The sequence below is a fragment of the Rana temporaria genome, chromosome 1, assembly GCF_905171775.1.
Source record: "Rana temporaria chromosome 1, aRanTem1.1, whole genome shotgun sequence".
Lineage (NCBI taxonomy): Eukaryota > Metazoa > Chordata > Amphibia > Anura > Ranidae > Rana > Rana temporaria.
Window position 1 is genome coordinate 347,504,247 of NC_053489.1, and position 17,014 is coordinate 347,521,260.

The 17,014-nt window shown below is 41.6% G+C and overlaps 1 protein-coding gene across 8 annotated transcripts in view; it reads left to right on the forward strand.

Moving 5' to 3' along the window:
* HOOK3 (hook microtubule tethering protein 3) overlaps window positions 1-17,014 on the forward strand; it is a 121,824-nt gene that overhangs the window by 16,378 nt on the left and 88,432 nt on the right. For all 8 annotated transcript variants that reach the window (XR_005750854.1, XM_040362279.1, XM_040362319.1 and 5 more), the window contains exons 2-4: window positions 11,037-11,122; window positions 11,260-11,332; window positions 15,143-15,193. Coding sequence is in view for 7 of the 8 variants with exons in the window: in XM_040362279.1 (XP_040218213.1) it covers window positions 11,037-11,122; window positions 11,260-11,332; window positions 15,143-15,193 (210 nt within the window). In the remaining variant the exon portion in view is untranslated. The remainder of the gene's footprint in view (window positions 1-11,036; window positions 11,123-11,259; window positions 11,333-15,142; window positions 15,194-17,014) is intronic.

Genomic DNA, 17,014 nt, shown 5'->3' on the forward strand with positions numbered 1-17,014 from the left:
TAGACCTGCACCAACAAATATTTGTTATTTTCTGTATTTTTTATGTAGTGAGAATCCTAGCAGGGGTAGTTTCTGAAAGGTCCTTTTTCTATTATGTAGCAATGACCCCAGAACGACAAGAGCCCTTTCCCTACATGTAGTGTGTTGGCAGAATCAACAAGGCAGCAGTATTGTTTTGCTGGAGAAAAAAAAAAAAAAATGATTGTATACATGTGGTGTGGGGCAGACGAGGATAAAATGGCAGAATTTTGGAGACCAGCAGGCAGGGCTGACGACGCTGGTTGGGAGCTCAGTGCAGAGAAGACACTGTTGTAGCTTACATGGGAAAATATGCTGGCCAGCCAAACAAGGTGCTTCTTTCCTGCAACCACAGACAGTGTTGACAGGGGAGTCCCTCCTGCTGAGTCATTGTATTCTCCTGGGGGGGAAGCCTCATGTAAGATTCAGCAGGCTGGTTGTACCCAAGTTGATTGTTTCAGCCTGCCCATACATGGTTCAAACAGTCCCTGCTGTGATTTGAATGATCTATGGCTGGTCTTAGGAATGCAGGTCTTTGCGTTCCCATCCCTAAATGTGCTACCACTTGGTACAGAGTTGAGTTCCTTCCACTCTCAGCATGCATTACACTGACAGGCTGCCTGCAGCAGGGCTGCACCTGCCCCTCCCCGGGCACACTGCCCCTAGACAGCGCTCTGTGGAAGGGACCTAAATGTTCAGCATATTACAGCATACACATTAAAGTGTGTGTGTGTGTAATATATCATACATACATACATTAATATATATATATATATATATATATATATATATATATATATATATATATATATATATATATATATATATATATATATATATATATATATATATATATATAATTTTTTTTTTCCAGTGGAGTGACTTGCCTCCAGTGATACACAGAGATTAAACAAATCCTCCTGCATAAGTTGTTTATCTGCAGACTTATCTTCCCTACATCCCTTCAAAGTCTAGAGCAATGTTTCTCAACTCCAGTCCTCAAGGCGCACCAACAGGTCATGTTTTCAGGTTTTCCATTATTTTGCACAGGTGAGTTGATCAGTTTCACTGCTTTAGTAATTACCAGACCCGTTTCATCTGAGGGAAATCCTAAAAATATGACCTGTTGGGTCGCCTTGAGGGCTGGAGTTGGGAAACGCTGGTCTAGAATTTATACAGCTTATCTGAGCATTCAGAAAAAAGGGGCAGAGAGCAGAAGTTACTCTACAGAGCTCTGAGAGCTGATTGGCGGTCCCTCCTCTGTCACCATTTTTATTTTTTCTTGGTGTCAGGAAAACATATCAGAGATTCCTGCTGATAGCAGAGTAAAGAACAAGCGGCAGACAGAGATGGCACTTGGTGCTATTAATTGAGATAAGTACACACTCTAGAGGGATGTGTTTTGTTCATATTTCATGTCTGAGGTTTCCAACCACTTTAAAGGGGAGTTCCAGCCATTTGTATGTTTATTAAAAGTCAGCAGCAACAAAAAGTGTAGCTGCTGGCTTTTAATAAACAGGCACTTACCTGCTCCAGCGCTCCAGCGACGCGCCGGCCGGGGCTCCGCTCCTCTCCCCCCCCTCCCCGGCCGGCGTCTTCATTTTCAGTGTGGGCACCCGGCCGTGACAGCTTTCGGTTCACGGCCGGGCACCCACTGCGCATGCGCGAGCGGCGCGGCACTGCGCGAGCGGCGCGGCCCGGCGCCGCACCGTGTAATTGGCCAGGAGATCGCATAGGACCTGTGACGTGTCCTAGGCGATCGCCTACAGCAGCCACTTCCTGAAGGCGATTAAGCTTAGTCGCCTACAGGAAGGAGGAAGTGGGACAGGAAGTCCCACTCGTGCTGAAGCCCCCACTCCCCCCCCCAAAAAAATTACATGCCAAATGTGGCATGTAAGGGGGAGAGGAGTGGGTTAAGAGGAAGTTCCAAATTTGGGTGGAACTCCTCTTTAATTGTGGCATTTTAAGTTGTCCTTCATACTGTACTGCTCTCATCTATCTCTCTCTAAACTCCTTGTTTATTTCAAAGTATGTTGATTAAACACTAAACCGTCAGCTTGAATTAAAGCTGGTATGAATTTGAAGAACTAGACAGGGAGATCTTTACAGCCGAAAGTCTCTGTGCCTTTAACATCCGAGATGAGAATTGGCTTGTGTGTTACGTAAGATGCCACGTTCCATCCGACAGAAAATTCTTGGAATGCCTTTTAAGATTGTTGACATAGTTTAACTTGTAGCTTGTTGTATACTGCTGGTCTGTTATTTCTTTCACTGAACTTTTCAATGCACTAATAGAGGTAAATGTAGGCTTATGTTTTTTTTTATTATAGCTTTAGAATGGAAATGCAAATGATAAATCTGAATACTGATTTAAAAGTCAACTGTATCAGTTTTTCTGGGGGGTAGAGTTATAACCTCTTTCAGGTTATGCTGTGCTGTCTTTTCAGCAACGCTTGGGGAAATCTTTTTCTGTCCTGGGTGGGTACCAATTGTCTTGAATCTACTAACAATAGTCGTATTTCATATTGCTAGAATATATATATATATATATATATATATATATATATATATATATATATATATATATATATATATATATATATATATATATATATATATATATATATATTATTCTCCCCTCCCCTTACATTAGATGTCAAGAGCCCCCCCACCCTCCCTTACATCACAGTGCACCCTTCTTACCTTATGCTGTTGCTGGGAAGAAGATGGATGCATTGCTTGAAGGCAGAAAGTACAGGGTCTGGAGGAGGGCTGGAGCTTAACGTTTTGCTGCTATTCTGGAATCGTGGGCAGAATCGCACAATTCCAATATACGCAAGTGTGAACTTGAGGTAATGACTCTGCTTTAGGCCTGGTTCACGCTATGAATCACACAGGAATCGCAGTGCAATTCAGATGCGATTCATTGCGATGCAATTTGAGGCCATTAATTTTTAATGGGGCTCAAACCACACTGCTATGCAGAAATTTAAGAAACACAATGCAACCGATTGCATGGTCGTTTTGTCTAATGATCGTAGCTTCAGCCGTGACCCTTAATCTAAAAGATTCACTTTGATTGGGCTGTGTAGTCCAAGCACAAGAACCTAACCTACTAACGGGGCCTCTGCACCATTTGAAATGCCCACTGCCTGTCTGCCAACCTGTTGCGGAAGTGGTTAATGCTGAGAGACTGAGCACTGACGGCAGCCACTGGGTGAAGTGTTTGTCAGATGCCGGTGCTCTTTCCTGCTTTTCAGCATTGAGAAAGCACCTTCCAGCTGCTATTCCTGACTGCAGATAACATTACTGATGGACAAGTGGGTCTATCATTTGTTCTTCTCTGCAGCCCAAGTGATCTGATCTCACCTCCGTCCACCCAAACCTCTCCTGCTGCTAGCACCTAGTTCATGAGCGTTTAAGGCCTAGCCTTGTACCCTGGGCTATTGCAAGGCAAAATGTCAGATCCTAAACACATGGGGGGATAGTACCCCTGTCCCAGGTGCCTCCATCTCGCCATCCACTGACACTTGTGCTGCCTGCAGCGCTCCCCTAAAAAGCCTGGTTTAGACGGCCTGGAATTTTGTGGAAAGGTTTCACCAGTCATGCAGGATTTTATGGATCAAATTAAAACCTTGATTGCTGACTCTAATTGCAGGGAATGGGGGCTGCAGGTGGGGAAACCAGAAGGTGGACTTTAGGGTTGTCCCGATACCACTTTTTTAGGACCGAGTACAAGTACCGATACTTTTTTTCAAGTACTCGCCGATATCGATACTTTTTTTAAATGTCTCCCCCCCCATTATCCAGCCATGTCTCCCCCCCCCCCCATTATCCAGCCATGTCTCCCCCCCATTATCCAGCCATGTCTCCCCCCCCCCATTATCCAGCCATGTCTCCCCCCCCCCATTATCCAGCCATGTCTCCCCCCCCATTATCCAGCCATGTCTCCCCCCCCCCCCCCCATTATCCAGCCATGTCTCCCCCCCCCCCATTATCCAGCCACGTCTCCCCCCCCATTATCCAGCCACGTCCGTCCCCCCCCCCCCCCCCATTATCCAGCCATGTCTCCCCCCCCCATTATCCAGCCATGTCTCCCCCCCCCCCCCATTATCCAGCCATGTCTCCCCCCCATATCCCGCTTACCTGCATCCCCGCTACCGCCGACTGTGTAATACGCGCCGGGAACATTACAGCTTAGAATAGCTGTAATGATTGGCGCCGCGCTGCGTATAGACACTCCCCCTCGCTCGGGATTGGACAGTTCACCCGAGCAAGGGGGAGTGTCTATGCGCGGCGCGAATCATTACAGCTATTCAAAGCTGTAATGTTCCCGGCGCGTATTACACAGTCGGCGGTAGCGGGGATGCGGCGAACGGCAGCGGGAATGCAGCGCGACGGTGACGGCGGCGGCGCGGGGGGGGAAAGTATTCTATTTGGGTATCGGGGGTATTTGCGGGAGTACGAGTACTCCCGCAAATACTCGGAATCGGTCCCGATACCGATACTAGTATCGGTATCGGGACAACCCTAGTGGACTTCATGGCATCATGGTTCAACAACATACTGGACAGGCTTGTATGCAGATACCTCTATGCCTTTCCTCCCCTTGCAACTCCTTCCTTGTTTACTCCTTAGGATCAAGCTGCAGGGCATTTCAGTGATCCTCAAAGCTCCAGACTGGCTCAGGAAAATATGGTATCCTACTTGCAACTGTGAAGCAGATGCTTTTCCCGATCATCTATTCCAGTGGCTAGCTTACAATTCTGCTGCACGTTTGCTAGTTTTAACGACATGGCTGTTGAAACCCAGGTCCTGAGGGGACAGAGTTATCTCTAAATTGGGGATTCCCATAATATTAGACTAATGCCGTGTACACATGATCAGGCTTTTGCCCGGCCAAATCACATCGGAATGCTGACGGAATTCCAGTGGAAAAAAAATTGAACATGATCTATATCTAAACACTGATGGAATTCATCGGAATTTCCAATGAAAAAACTCAGATGGGGCTACACACAATTGGAAAATTTGATGGAAAAAGTCAATTGGAAATTCCGATCGTGTGAACGGGGGATTAGAAGCCTGATTCCAGGAGTTTCTCCCATTACACATGGAAGGCATACTTTCCTTGGTGTGGGACAAGAGCCTTTTCTGTAAATGGGCTTGATCAGCATCTGCTCCCATGCCATTGAGGATCAGATCTCTGCACTTTCCATCTTGCTTTAAAGACCACTAGCTTCACATTCTTAGATTAAGACTTTTGTACAGGAAGTTTCTCGCGTGGTTTCCCCTGTACACTTCTTCATTACAGCTTTGGGATCGGAATTTCATTCTCTCGGCGCATCAAAAAAAAACACCTTTTGAACTAGGGATGCACTGATCGGCCGCTGAAAATTATCGGTCGAAAATTGGGCTATCTGTGTTTCACCAATAGAAAAAAAAGGTGCCTATAATGGCCGCCGAAAAAAGCGCAATTTTTTTTGTCACAAGTTTACCACAGGTCACGGGACTCAAAAATGCACACGAGTGCGGTTTTGATGTGGTTTTTTTTTTGCCATGTTTTTCAATGCATTTCATTTTAGCATTTTTTTTTATAATGCCACATCAGAAGCGCAACGGTGTGAAGACATACAGTATCTCTCAAAAGTGAGTGTACACCTCACATTTTTGTAACATATTTTATTATATCTTTTCATGTGACAACACTGAAGAAATGAAATTTTGCTACAATGTAAAGTAGTGAGTGTACAGCTTGTATAACAGTGTAAGTTTGCTGTCCCCTCAAAATAATCCAACACAGAGCCATTAAAATGTCTGGCTGTTATACAAGCTCTACACTCACTACTTTACATTGTAGTAAAGTGTCGTTTCTTCAGTGTTGTCACATGAAAAGATATAATAAAATATTTACAAAAATGTGAGGGGTGTACTCACTATTGTGAGATACTGTATACATAGAATTTGCACCAAAACAGTTTAAAAAAACGGATCAAAAAGCGGCCTATCGAGCAAAAAAGGCAGGGTTCGACGAAGTCCGGGCGCCAGGTCGCAATTGCGACTAGAATTAGCGACCTGGGGAAGGAAGCATAGGCCTGCAGAAGGCCTGTGTCTCCGTGCGCCCCCACCTTCCCTGACGCGCGATCGCGCTGGCCGGTAATTGAGGCCGCGGCTTTCTGCAGGCCTATTCTTCCTTCTGTGATCTGGCACCATCTTGTGGTGGCCATTGGTATGACAGACAAGACAACCAGTAATGCTAATGGAGCTTCCCCTGTCTGTTTTCACTTCCATCTTCTTCCCTTTAATTCAGTGGTTCTCAACCTCTCCAGTGCCATGACCCCTTGATAAAATTTCCCGAGTTGTTTGCACCCTTAAGCCACGGACATTTAGTGCTCTCTGAGTCCCTTCCACTCGTACAGTATTAAAACCCCTTTATGGTACATTTTAGGATGTACCACTCTTTCTCTTGGTTCTCTTTTCTTTCCATTTTATTTCTCTATCCCAATTTCTTGTTTTTTTTCCCCATCCCTCTCTCTAGCCCTTTTTCTTGTTCTTTCTCCCCCTCTTTTCCTCTCCCTTCCATTTATTCTCAATGTTTATACTTTCTCTTACTCCTTGGTGAGGGGGGGGGGGGAAATATGGGCTGAGTGGCAGCGCTGGTGGGGGGTGTGATCAGTGGCAGTGCTGGGGGGAGTTCTGATCAGCCAGCTTAAGTGCTCTTGATCAAGGTCATCTGCTGATCTGAGAACTGTAGTGGGGACTTTTAATGGCAACTATAATCACATGTAGTGTTGCTCAATGTGTCTCCGGCTTCACTGTGTCTCCGACTTTGTGGTGTCTCACAGCAGTGACACCAATGCCAAAATCAGGAGATGGGTCACCTCCAGCCCCTCCCACTTCACATTCCTTACCAGTCAGCTGACCTCTAATCTCTGCCTCCCAGACATGATGTGAACTGAATGGGCAGCTGCGAAGAGGCTGAGTGGGCGGTCGCGGGCTCCAGGAACAGCCCAGCTTGGCGGCCGCGAAAAAGGCTGGGAGAGCAGTGCAGGCTTTAGTACAGCCCTGGATTTAGTGACCCCTGATAAACCGTCATTCGACCCACGAGGGGGTCCCGACCCCCGGGTTGAGAACCACTGCTCTAATTAGAACCCCCAAACATTATCTATCTCTCTATCTAACACCCTAGAGAGTAAAATGGCGGTCTTTGCAATACTTTCTGTCACACCGTATTTGCGCAGCGGTCTTACAAGTTAATTTTTTTGGGAAAAAAGACAATTTTTTTTATAATAATAAAAAAAAAAAAAGTTGGCTCAATTTCTTTTTTTTTTAATAATGTGAAAGATAATGTTACACCGAGTAAATTGATACCCAATATGTCACGCTTCAAAATTGCGACAAATGCGTGGAATGGCGACAGACTTTTACCCTTTAAAATCTCCATAGGCGACGTTTAAAAAAATTCTACAGGTTGCATCTTTTGAGTTAGAGGAGGTCTAGGGCTAGAATTATTGCTCTCGCTCTACCAATCACAGTGAAACCTCACATGTGTGGTTTGTACACCGCTTTCATATGCAGGCGCTACTGACGTATGCGTTCGCTTCTGCACACAAGCTCGGCTGAACAGGGCGTGTTTTCTGGCTCCTACTTTTTTTAGCTGGCTCCTAGATTCCAAACAAATTTTGTCAAACCCTGAAAAAAAGGTGCCTATGATGGATGAAATTATATTCATTCATTAAATAAAAAATTTGAATATAATACAACATATATTTTTTTTTTTTTTTTCTGTCCATTTCAGTTTTCGGGCCAAGTGCATCCTGAATTTTCTAGTTTTGGTCCGGAATTTTCATTTTGGTGCACCACTATTTTGAACCTAATGAGAGACCTTTCTCTCTCATTTCCATTCCTGGCTTCAATGGTTGTGTTCCTTGTCATTTGTTCTTTGAGAGAAATGTCTGAGCTGGTGACCTCTTGTAAAGAACTCTTTCTGGTCTTGCACAGGGGCAAGGCTGTGTTGAGGCTTACAGCTTGCTTCCATTATAAATATCATTCAACTCTCTTAGTTCTTCCTGAAGGTCCCAGCTTCTTGTTCCTCCATTTCTTGGTTGCTCAGACCCATAAATCTGAACTTCTGTGTCCCTCAAAGATTTCCAAGAAATAGATTGTATGGTAGGTACAAACATCCCATCATTTTCTTTCTGCGTGGTATGAAAATCTTTTGTGAGTGACGGCATTTGCTCTATGACCCTTACTGAATACCTCCATAGCAAAGTGGTATAATGCCGAAGTCAAGTGCATGTAATTACAGTATGTCAGGGAAGTATGCAGCTTGCTGAGTGTCTGCCTGCTAGTGACCGTGTCAGACGTCTAGATGTTATCCTGGGATCACAGGAGAGTGCTATTTTAAGTCTTGTGTTGGTACAAAACAATCACCATGGGGGGTTATTTACTAAAGGCAAATCCACTTTGCACTGGAAGTGCAGTCCCTGTAGATCTAAGGGGGACGTGCAAAGAAAAAACAGCATTTTAGCTTGTACATGATTGGATGATAGAATCAGCAGATCTCCCCGGCCTCATTTCAGATCTCCCCCCTCTTCATTTCAGATCTCCCCCCTCTTCATTTCAGATCTCCCCCCTCTTCATTTCAGATCTCCCCCCTCTTCATTTCAGATCCCCCCCCCCCCTCTTCATTTCAGATCCCCCCCCCCCCTCTTCATTTCAGATCTCTCTTCCCCCCCCCCCCCCTCCTCATTTCAGATTGGTATCAGCCTCTTGCAGTCTCTGTATGGCATTGCTAAGTGTGAGCTGGAAGTATCACAAAGAATCAATGAGTTTGTGTGCTGTGAAGAAGCATGCTGAAAGGAGCAGAAAGGAATACCCGAGAGTGTTCTCATTCACTGTCGCAAGCTGTGCTATTGATGGCCTGGGCTTAGAGGAAGTGATCAGAAGTGACACTTTGATCATGTCACTTTACAGCACTGCACTATGCTGATGTGCAGTGACATGCAATCCTGTACAGTGTGCTGCAATAAAATGCAGCATGTCTGCATTTTGTCGCAAATCACTGCAGCTGCACTTTAGTGTGATAAGGACACCTAGAAAACAATAGTTTTCTGTGTGTCTTTGTGTTATCAAACCAGTGTGAATTGGCTCTAAAAATGATCGAGGATAGAAAGCAGAGAAGGAAGGGGCAGGGTGTCGGATGTAAACATAAACTTTTGTTTAGGTTTGTGATCCCAAGGCACAGGCCCACTTCATCTGCCTTTGTTGTGTGTGATGGCTGTATTACAGCTTCACCTCAAACATTTAACAGGCGCACTGAATAACAAAATGCTTTCAGTGGTGTTTTTAGGCAACCGAAGGGGAGCAAATAAGAGAAGTTCATTGTTGCATACATGCACATTATAGTAAAATGCCCCCCCCCCCTTTTTTTTTGTTGGCAGAAAAAAATGCTCATTAATGTGCCTAAATGCAGCGTTTAGGAACATCCAGCGTTTATAAGTGTACTTTTGATTATAATGAAAAATGAGCAGAAGGGAATCTTTTGGGGTGGGTGGGGGGGAAACGCTTATAAAAGCAAATGCCCATAAGCTCCTAAACCATTGTGCAATATGAGCATTTTTTATGCTACTTTTTCTGCCACTTTTCCCTGATCAAAAGTTTACTCATAAAATTGCCAGTGTTTTTTTTTGTTTTTCATTTCAAATAATGCATTCTTTTTATTATATCTATTGTAATCATGCAGCAAATTGGCAATTAAGACTGTTTTTCAAAACAAAGGATAAAGTGACCCTATTGTGTTTAAAGATCCTAAAGTGCTATACCTGTTCTGTTTGTAGACCACTTTCTCCGGAGTGCAGCATGACTTTGTACACAAAATATGAACACATCACATTTTATTAGTGACAAAAATGGTGCTTTAGTCTTGCTTGACCTATCTATCAACCATTAGAACTGGAAATGGCCATCCCCTATGTCTGTGGGCATGCCCCAATCTCAGCAGATACCAAACACTTGAATAAATCATCTGAGTAGGTGGCACTAGAATCCCTTTTTTTGGGATTTCAACAAATGTATTTCTAACCTATACTGTAGAGTTACTTCATTATATGGATTTAGGGTTACTTGTAAGTAATGAAGTGATGTAAATGGTTAGAATTGTGTTATAAAGAATTTGATCTGAAGCGTTTCCATCAACAAAAACTATCTGTACTTGCATGCTTTGATTCCCACAGTCATCACTAGCTAGTTCTTTGATTGCTCTTGATGGTAGGCATCAGTGTGGAAGGATTGGTAAATATATCCATGCTCAAGCTGTACAACATTTTTCATTAGCTTTGTAATGTTGCAATATGACACACACATTGTAGAGACATGCACAGCTGTTCAGATGACAGCATACCATGCCGTCTCGTGTTGTTATTGATGTTCTCAGCGTCTTAGGGGAGAGCATTAATGTGAATCTCGCATATGTGAGGCAGGATCATGGTGTGGAATGGCAGACTGAAATCTTTAGAAACCTTTTGTACTTAAAAAAAAAAAAAAAAAAAAGATATATTTTGTGTGTCTTCTTAATTTTAAACAAATATTTTTCCATAAAGCTTAGGTTTAAGAATCTTCACTCCCAGTACAAGTGCATTGAAAACGCATCATTAACGCACCCGTGTTATGTTTTTTAATGCGGTTTCTGAGTTGCATTGCTTATGAAAAACGCATCATAAGCACAGTTTATCATGGTAAAATCGCGATGCGTTTTCGGTGCCTTATCGGCACCCTTTCCTATTATCGTCCGAATGCCGATTAACACCATTTTGTGCCGAAATTTCTGTGCATCTCTACAACCAATAAAACACTTGCACCTAGCTGCTGTCTTGTCATCTGCATGCTCTAAAATGGGCATCTCTAATTGTCGTTGCCTGTGCAAACAGGCAATGTTGGATAACTAATGTGTACTATACACTCTATATAATTTTTGAGTATAACGTGTGTGTATATATTTTTTTTTTTCTCATTTATAGATACAGACATTTCACGTAGATGCACCATGCAAAACAGTAGAAGACCTTACAAGCGGTGTAGCAATGGCCATGGTCCTCCAAAAAATGTAAGAAAATGCATGTGTATGAAGCAATATTTAAAATGCGCAGAATGTTGATTAAAAAAATAAAATAAAAATATAAAATGCATACATTTTTCTTTTTTTTTTCTTTAAAGAATGTGACTTTATTTTGTCTTTAACAGTGACCCAGCATACTTTGATGAAAACTGGTTAAACAGGATTAAAACAGACGTGGGAGACAACTGGAGACTGAAGGTACTGCTCATTTCAGACCACTATCTACTTGACAGTTTGTAGTTCTAGTGTCTAGTTGTCCTGCCCTTTTCTGATGATTTTTGTCATGATACACTAGGATGTTTATAAATGTTTTCACACAACTTTCACCCAATTGAAGCCAATTAGAAAAATGTATGATGCTTCACTATATGTGTATGTATATGTGTGTGTGTGTGTGTGTGTGTGTGTGTGTGTGTGTGTGTGTTTTTTTATATATATATATATATATATATATATATATATATATATATATATATTCGTTTATTATATATTACCATAATTTAGGGCAGGGCACATGGAAAAAGCAGATGACTAACGTGCCTAAAGCATTTACAGCTTTGACTGGACTTTATATATAAACTTGTGCTCGTAAGTTTACATACCCTGGTAGAATTTGATTTCTTGGCCATTTTTCAGAGACTATAAATAACGCACAATTTTTTGTTCACTCATGGTTAGTGTTTGGCTGAAGCCTTTTATTATAAATCAACTGTATTTACGCTTTAACTGGTTCCCGACTGCTTCACGCAGATATACTGCAGCAGAATGGCTCTTCTGGGCAAAATCCTGTACATATATGGCTTTGCTGAGGAGAGCCACTAGAGGGCGCCAATGTGCGCGGGTGGCAGGCACGATCACGTAGACGAGCACCTGCACAGGAATTTGTGTGTGTGCGCGCGCACGCACACAAATCCCTTTGCTGTCGGAGGGGGAGACAGATCGTGTGTTTCTACAAAGTAGAAGACACAATCTTTCATCTCTCCTAGTTAGTCCCATCCCCACACAGTGAGGGAACACACACTTCACACCTTGATCACCCCCTAGTGTTAACCCCTTCCCTGCCAGTGACATTTATACAGTTATGAGTGCATATTTATAGCACTGATCGCTCTATAACTGTCAATGGTCCCAAAAGTGTCTTAACTGTCCGCAATACCGCTAAAAATTGCAGATCACCGCCATTGCTAGTAAAAAAATAAAAACGCCATAAAAATGACAAATCTTTCCCATCGTTTGTATAACTTTTGCACAAACCAATCAATATACGCTTATTGTAGAAGAATTAGAGCTGCACGATTAATCGTCAATCGTTATCGCAATCTTTTTCCGTTGCGATCTTGACACAGGGTTTCATGATCTTTGCTATTTTCTCTCTGCTCTCAGCCAAAAGTCAAAGTCTAATATTCATTTAATTTTTAAATTGTCGCCCTTTTTTCTTTTCTTTTTTTTGGGTTTTATAGCACAACAAATTTAAAACCGCAGAAGTGATCAAATGCCACCAAAATAAATCTCTATTTGTGGGAAAATTTTAGTTTGGATACAGCATTGCATGACTGCGCAATTGTCAGTTAAAGCAACGCCGTGCCAAATTTTAAAAGTGCTCTGGTCAGGAAGAGGGTAAAATCTTCCAGGGCTGAAGTGGTCAAATCATAATGACAACAGAAACTTCCCAAATGACTCTGATCAAAATTTTAATTACCCTGGTGAATTTGGCCTGATAACATGCACACAAGTTGACACAAAGGGATTTGAATGGCTATTAAAGGTAACCATCCTCACCTGTGATCTGTTTGCTTGTAATTAGTGTGTGTATAAAAGGTCAATGAGTTTCTGGACTCCTGACAGACCCTTGCATCTTTCATCCAATGCTGCACTGACGTTTCTGGATTCCGAGTCATGGGGAAAGCAAAAGAATTGTCAAAGGATCTGCGTGCAAAGGTAGTTCAACTGTATAAAACAGGAAAGGGATATAAAAAGATATCCAAGGAATTGAGAATACCAATCAGCAGTGTTCAAACTCTAATCAAGTAGTGGAAAATTAGGGGTTCTGTTAAAAACAAACCACAGACAGACCAACTAAAATTTCAGCCACAACTGCCAGGAAAATTGTTTGGGATGCAAAGTAAAACCCACAAATAACTTCAGGACTCTCTGAAAACATGTGCTGTGGCCGTTTCAAGATGCACAATAAGGGAGGCACTTGAAGAAAGATGGGCTACATGGTTGTGTCGGCAGAAGAAAGCCATTACTACGCAAATACCACAAAGTATCCTGCTTACAATACGCCAAACAGCACAGAGACAAGCCTCAAACCTTCTGGCACAAAGTCATTTGGAGTGATGAGACCAAAATTTAGCTTTTTGGCCACAACTATAAACGCTTTATTTGGAGAGGAGTCAACAAGGCCTATGGTGAAACATACACCATTCCTACTGCGAAACACGGAGGGGGGTCGCTGATGTTTTGGGGATATGAGAGCTACAAAGCACATGGAATGTGGTCAAAATTGATGGCAAGATGAATGTGGTATGTTATCAAAAAATACTGGGGGAACATTTGCATTTATCAGCCAGGAAGCTGCACATGGGATGTACTTGGACATTCCAACATGACAATGATCCAAAACACAAGGCCAAGTTGACCTGTCATTGGCTACAGCAGAATAAAGTGAATGTTCTGGAGTGGCCAGTTCAGTCTCCTGACCTCAATATCATTGAGCCACTCTGGGGAGATCTCAAATGTGCAGTTCATGCAAGACAGCCCAAGAATTTACAGGAACTGGAGGCTTTTTGCCAAGAGGAATGGGCGGCTTTACCATCTGAGAAGATAAAGAGCCTCATCCACAAAAGACTTCAAGCTGTCATTGATGATAAAGGGGACAATACACGGTATTAAGAACTGGGGTATGTAAACTTTTGATCAGGGTCATTTGGGTAGTTTCTGTTGTGATTATGATTTTAAGAGTAAACACAGTTGATTTGATAATACATGGCTTCAGCCAAACACTAACCATGAGTGAAAGAAAATTTTGTGTTTTATCATTCATATTCTCTGAACAATGGCCAAGAAATCATAAATTCTGCCAGGGTATGTAAACCTATTATGAGCACAACAGTGTTTGTGTGTGTGTGAATATAAATATATATATATATATATATATATATATATATATATATATATATATATATATATATATATATATATATATATATATATATATATATATATATATATATTCTATTCTGATTTTTATTTATATATATATATATATTTGGCTGACACCAGTGCTGGGGGTTAATGATGCGTCCACTGACACCAGTGCTGGGGGAAAGGAAAGTTTGAATGTGGCCCCCATGGCATATGAAAACTTGTCCTGTAGTCCTCAGGTAATTTTGAGTTTGAGACCCCTGCCCTACACAATTCTTATTAAAGCAATATTGTCCTGGTGTGCTGCAGTGTTATAAAAAAAAAGCATACTTGTCCAGTATTTATTAGATGTTCTGTGTATATTTAGATGGACTAATTTAAGCCACTTACAAGTAAGTATTACAGGTGCTGAATACTGGCCAACCATGCAGCTGATTAGCCAGTTAGACCTTTTAAGTGAGGCTCTCTAGCCTTGCAGTAATCTATTTTCTTGGCTGCATATTGGTCTGAGGTTTAGCCAAAGGTTTATGTTTAAATCAACAGGTGTTGTTCTTATTGTCCTTGGGCTTCAGCTTGTGTATATATAATGGGTTTTGTCCTCCTATACAAAAATACTAGATTTCACCAAAAGGTAGTTCTGACGCTGGCTATAAATTTTATTTAGTTGCCACACTCTGCGGTTTAATTTTGTTCGGATTAGGCCCCAGAATTGTACACAATCATTTATATAAATGACCCATGCAGGATGGGATATAAACTTATTTAGATTTTGTTTAGTGTGCTTGGATTGTTATCGCCACTTTTTTTTTTTTTTTTTTTTATTATTATTATTAATAACGTTTTTAACCTTTTCTTTTGTAGATCAGTAATTTAAAGAAGATTCTAAAGGGTATTTTGGACTACAATCATGAGGTAAATGCTGAAAGGAGAAAAATATCGACATTTTATTATGCCTTTAACTATTTCAGCCCCGAGCCTATTTTTCAAACTTCAAATTATTTTTTTTATTTTTTTCCTAACACCTCCGAGAATAAAATGGTGGTTGTTTTGTCACACCGTATTTGCGCAGCGGTCTTGCAAGCGCACTTTTTTTGGAAAAAAACAGTAAAGTTAGCCCAATTGGTTGGTGTTTTTTTTTTAAATTGTAAAAGATTTTACGCAGAGTAAATTGATACCCAACATGTCACGCTTCAAAATTGCGTCCGCTCGTGGAATGGCGACAAACTTTTACCCTTTAAAATCTCCATAGGCGACGTTTAAAAAATTCTACAGGTTGCATGTTTTGAATTGGAGGTCTAGGGCTAGAATTATTGCTCTCGCTCTACTGATCGTGGTGATACCTCACATGTGTGCTTTGAACACAAATTTCATATGCGGCCACTACACACGTATGTGTTCGTTTCTGCACGCGAGCTCAGCAGGACAGGGTGCGTTTAAAAAAAAAAAAAATGCACACTCTTCTCTTTTTTATTTTGACATTGTTCTTATAAAAAATAAATAAATTGTAAACTTTTATTCCTATTACAAGGAATGTAAACAAAAAAATGGCCCAAAATAGTCAAATGTATGTATATATATATATTTTTAAATTTATTTATTTTTTTATATATATATATATATATATATATATATATATATATATATATATATATATATATATATATATATATATATATATATATATATATATATATATATATATATATATATATATATACACACACACATACACTAACCCTATTTATTTATTTATTTATTTTCTTTTTCATGTTTTTTTATTTATTTTAACACACATTTTGTGTAGATCTTCCTCTCCTGCAAGAAGAGAAAGATAGGAGTGGTAGTAAAAACAAGGGTGTGCTCACACTGACTGATCACTGTAATAGTTAGGCTATCACAGCGATCAGATGATCCAGAACCCCCGGGAGTCCTGGGTCCTGATCATTAGTGCGAAACCCGACGTTCTCTGCAATAGCCCCATCGCTGTGTTGAGAGCTCAATGTCTGGTGTGCTCTCAGCACAGAAAGTTGCGCCTATATGCGGCCCCATGGAAAAAGACCTACTTCAAGCGGTGTTCCACCCAAAAAATAAATAATTAAAAACCAGCAGCTACAGATACTGCAGCTGCTGGCGTTTCATAATGGGACACTTACCTGTCCTGGAGTCCAGCGATGTCTGCACCCGCAGCTGATGTTTCTATCATATGTCGGGTGCTGCCGCCGCCATTGCGGGTGAGGGAACCTGGCAATGTAGCCTTTCGGCTTCACGCCTTGAACCCTACTGCGCATTCGCGAGGCTCCGCTCTCCTAGTGGTCCTGGAAGTGGTAAAGGACCTTTCAAAGACGGGTATCCTGTCACCCCCCTCCCCCTGAAGGGTACCAATTGTGGCACCGGAGGGTGGGAGAATTCACATGAGCGGATCTTCCATTTTAGGGTGGAACTCCGCTTTAAGTGAGGCCACATAAATGCATATTGGCCAGCGGGAAGGGGTTAAACTTATTTTTCTTTCGTATTCAATTTTTTTTTTTTTACTAACTTAATTGCTGTAGTTTGTTGCCAACACGTTTTACAAAAATTACGGATGATCTATAGCTGAATATTATACTGTAACCTGCTGAGATAACGTTTTTGACAACCTAGAAGATGCAATGCAACTGGCATGATCATAGCATTGTTCAGTCACGTGTGGTTCTTTCTCCTGGTGCCTTCTAGCATAGTTCGTTATTTTTTCCC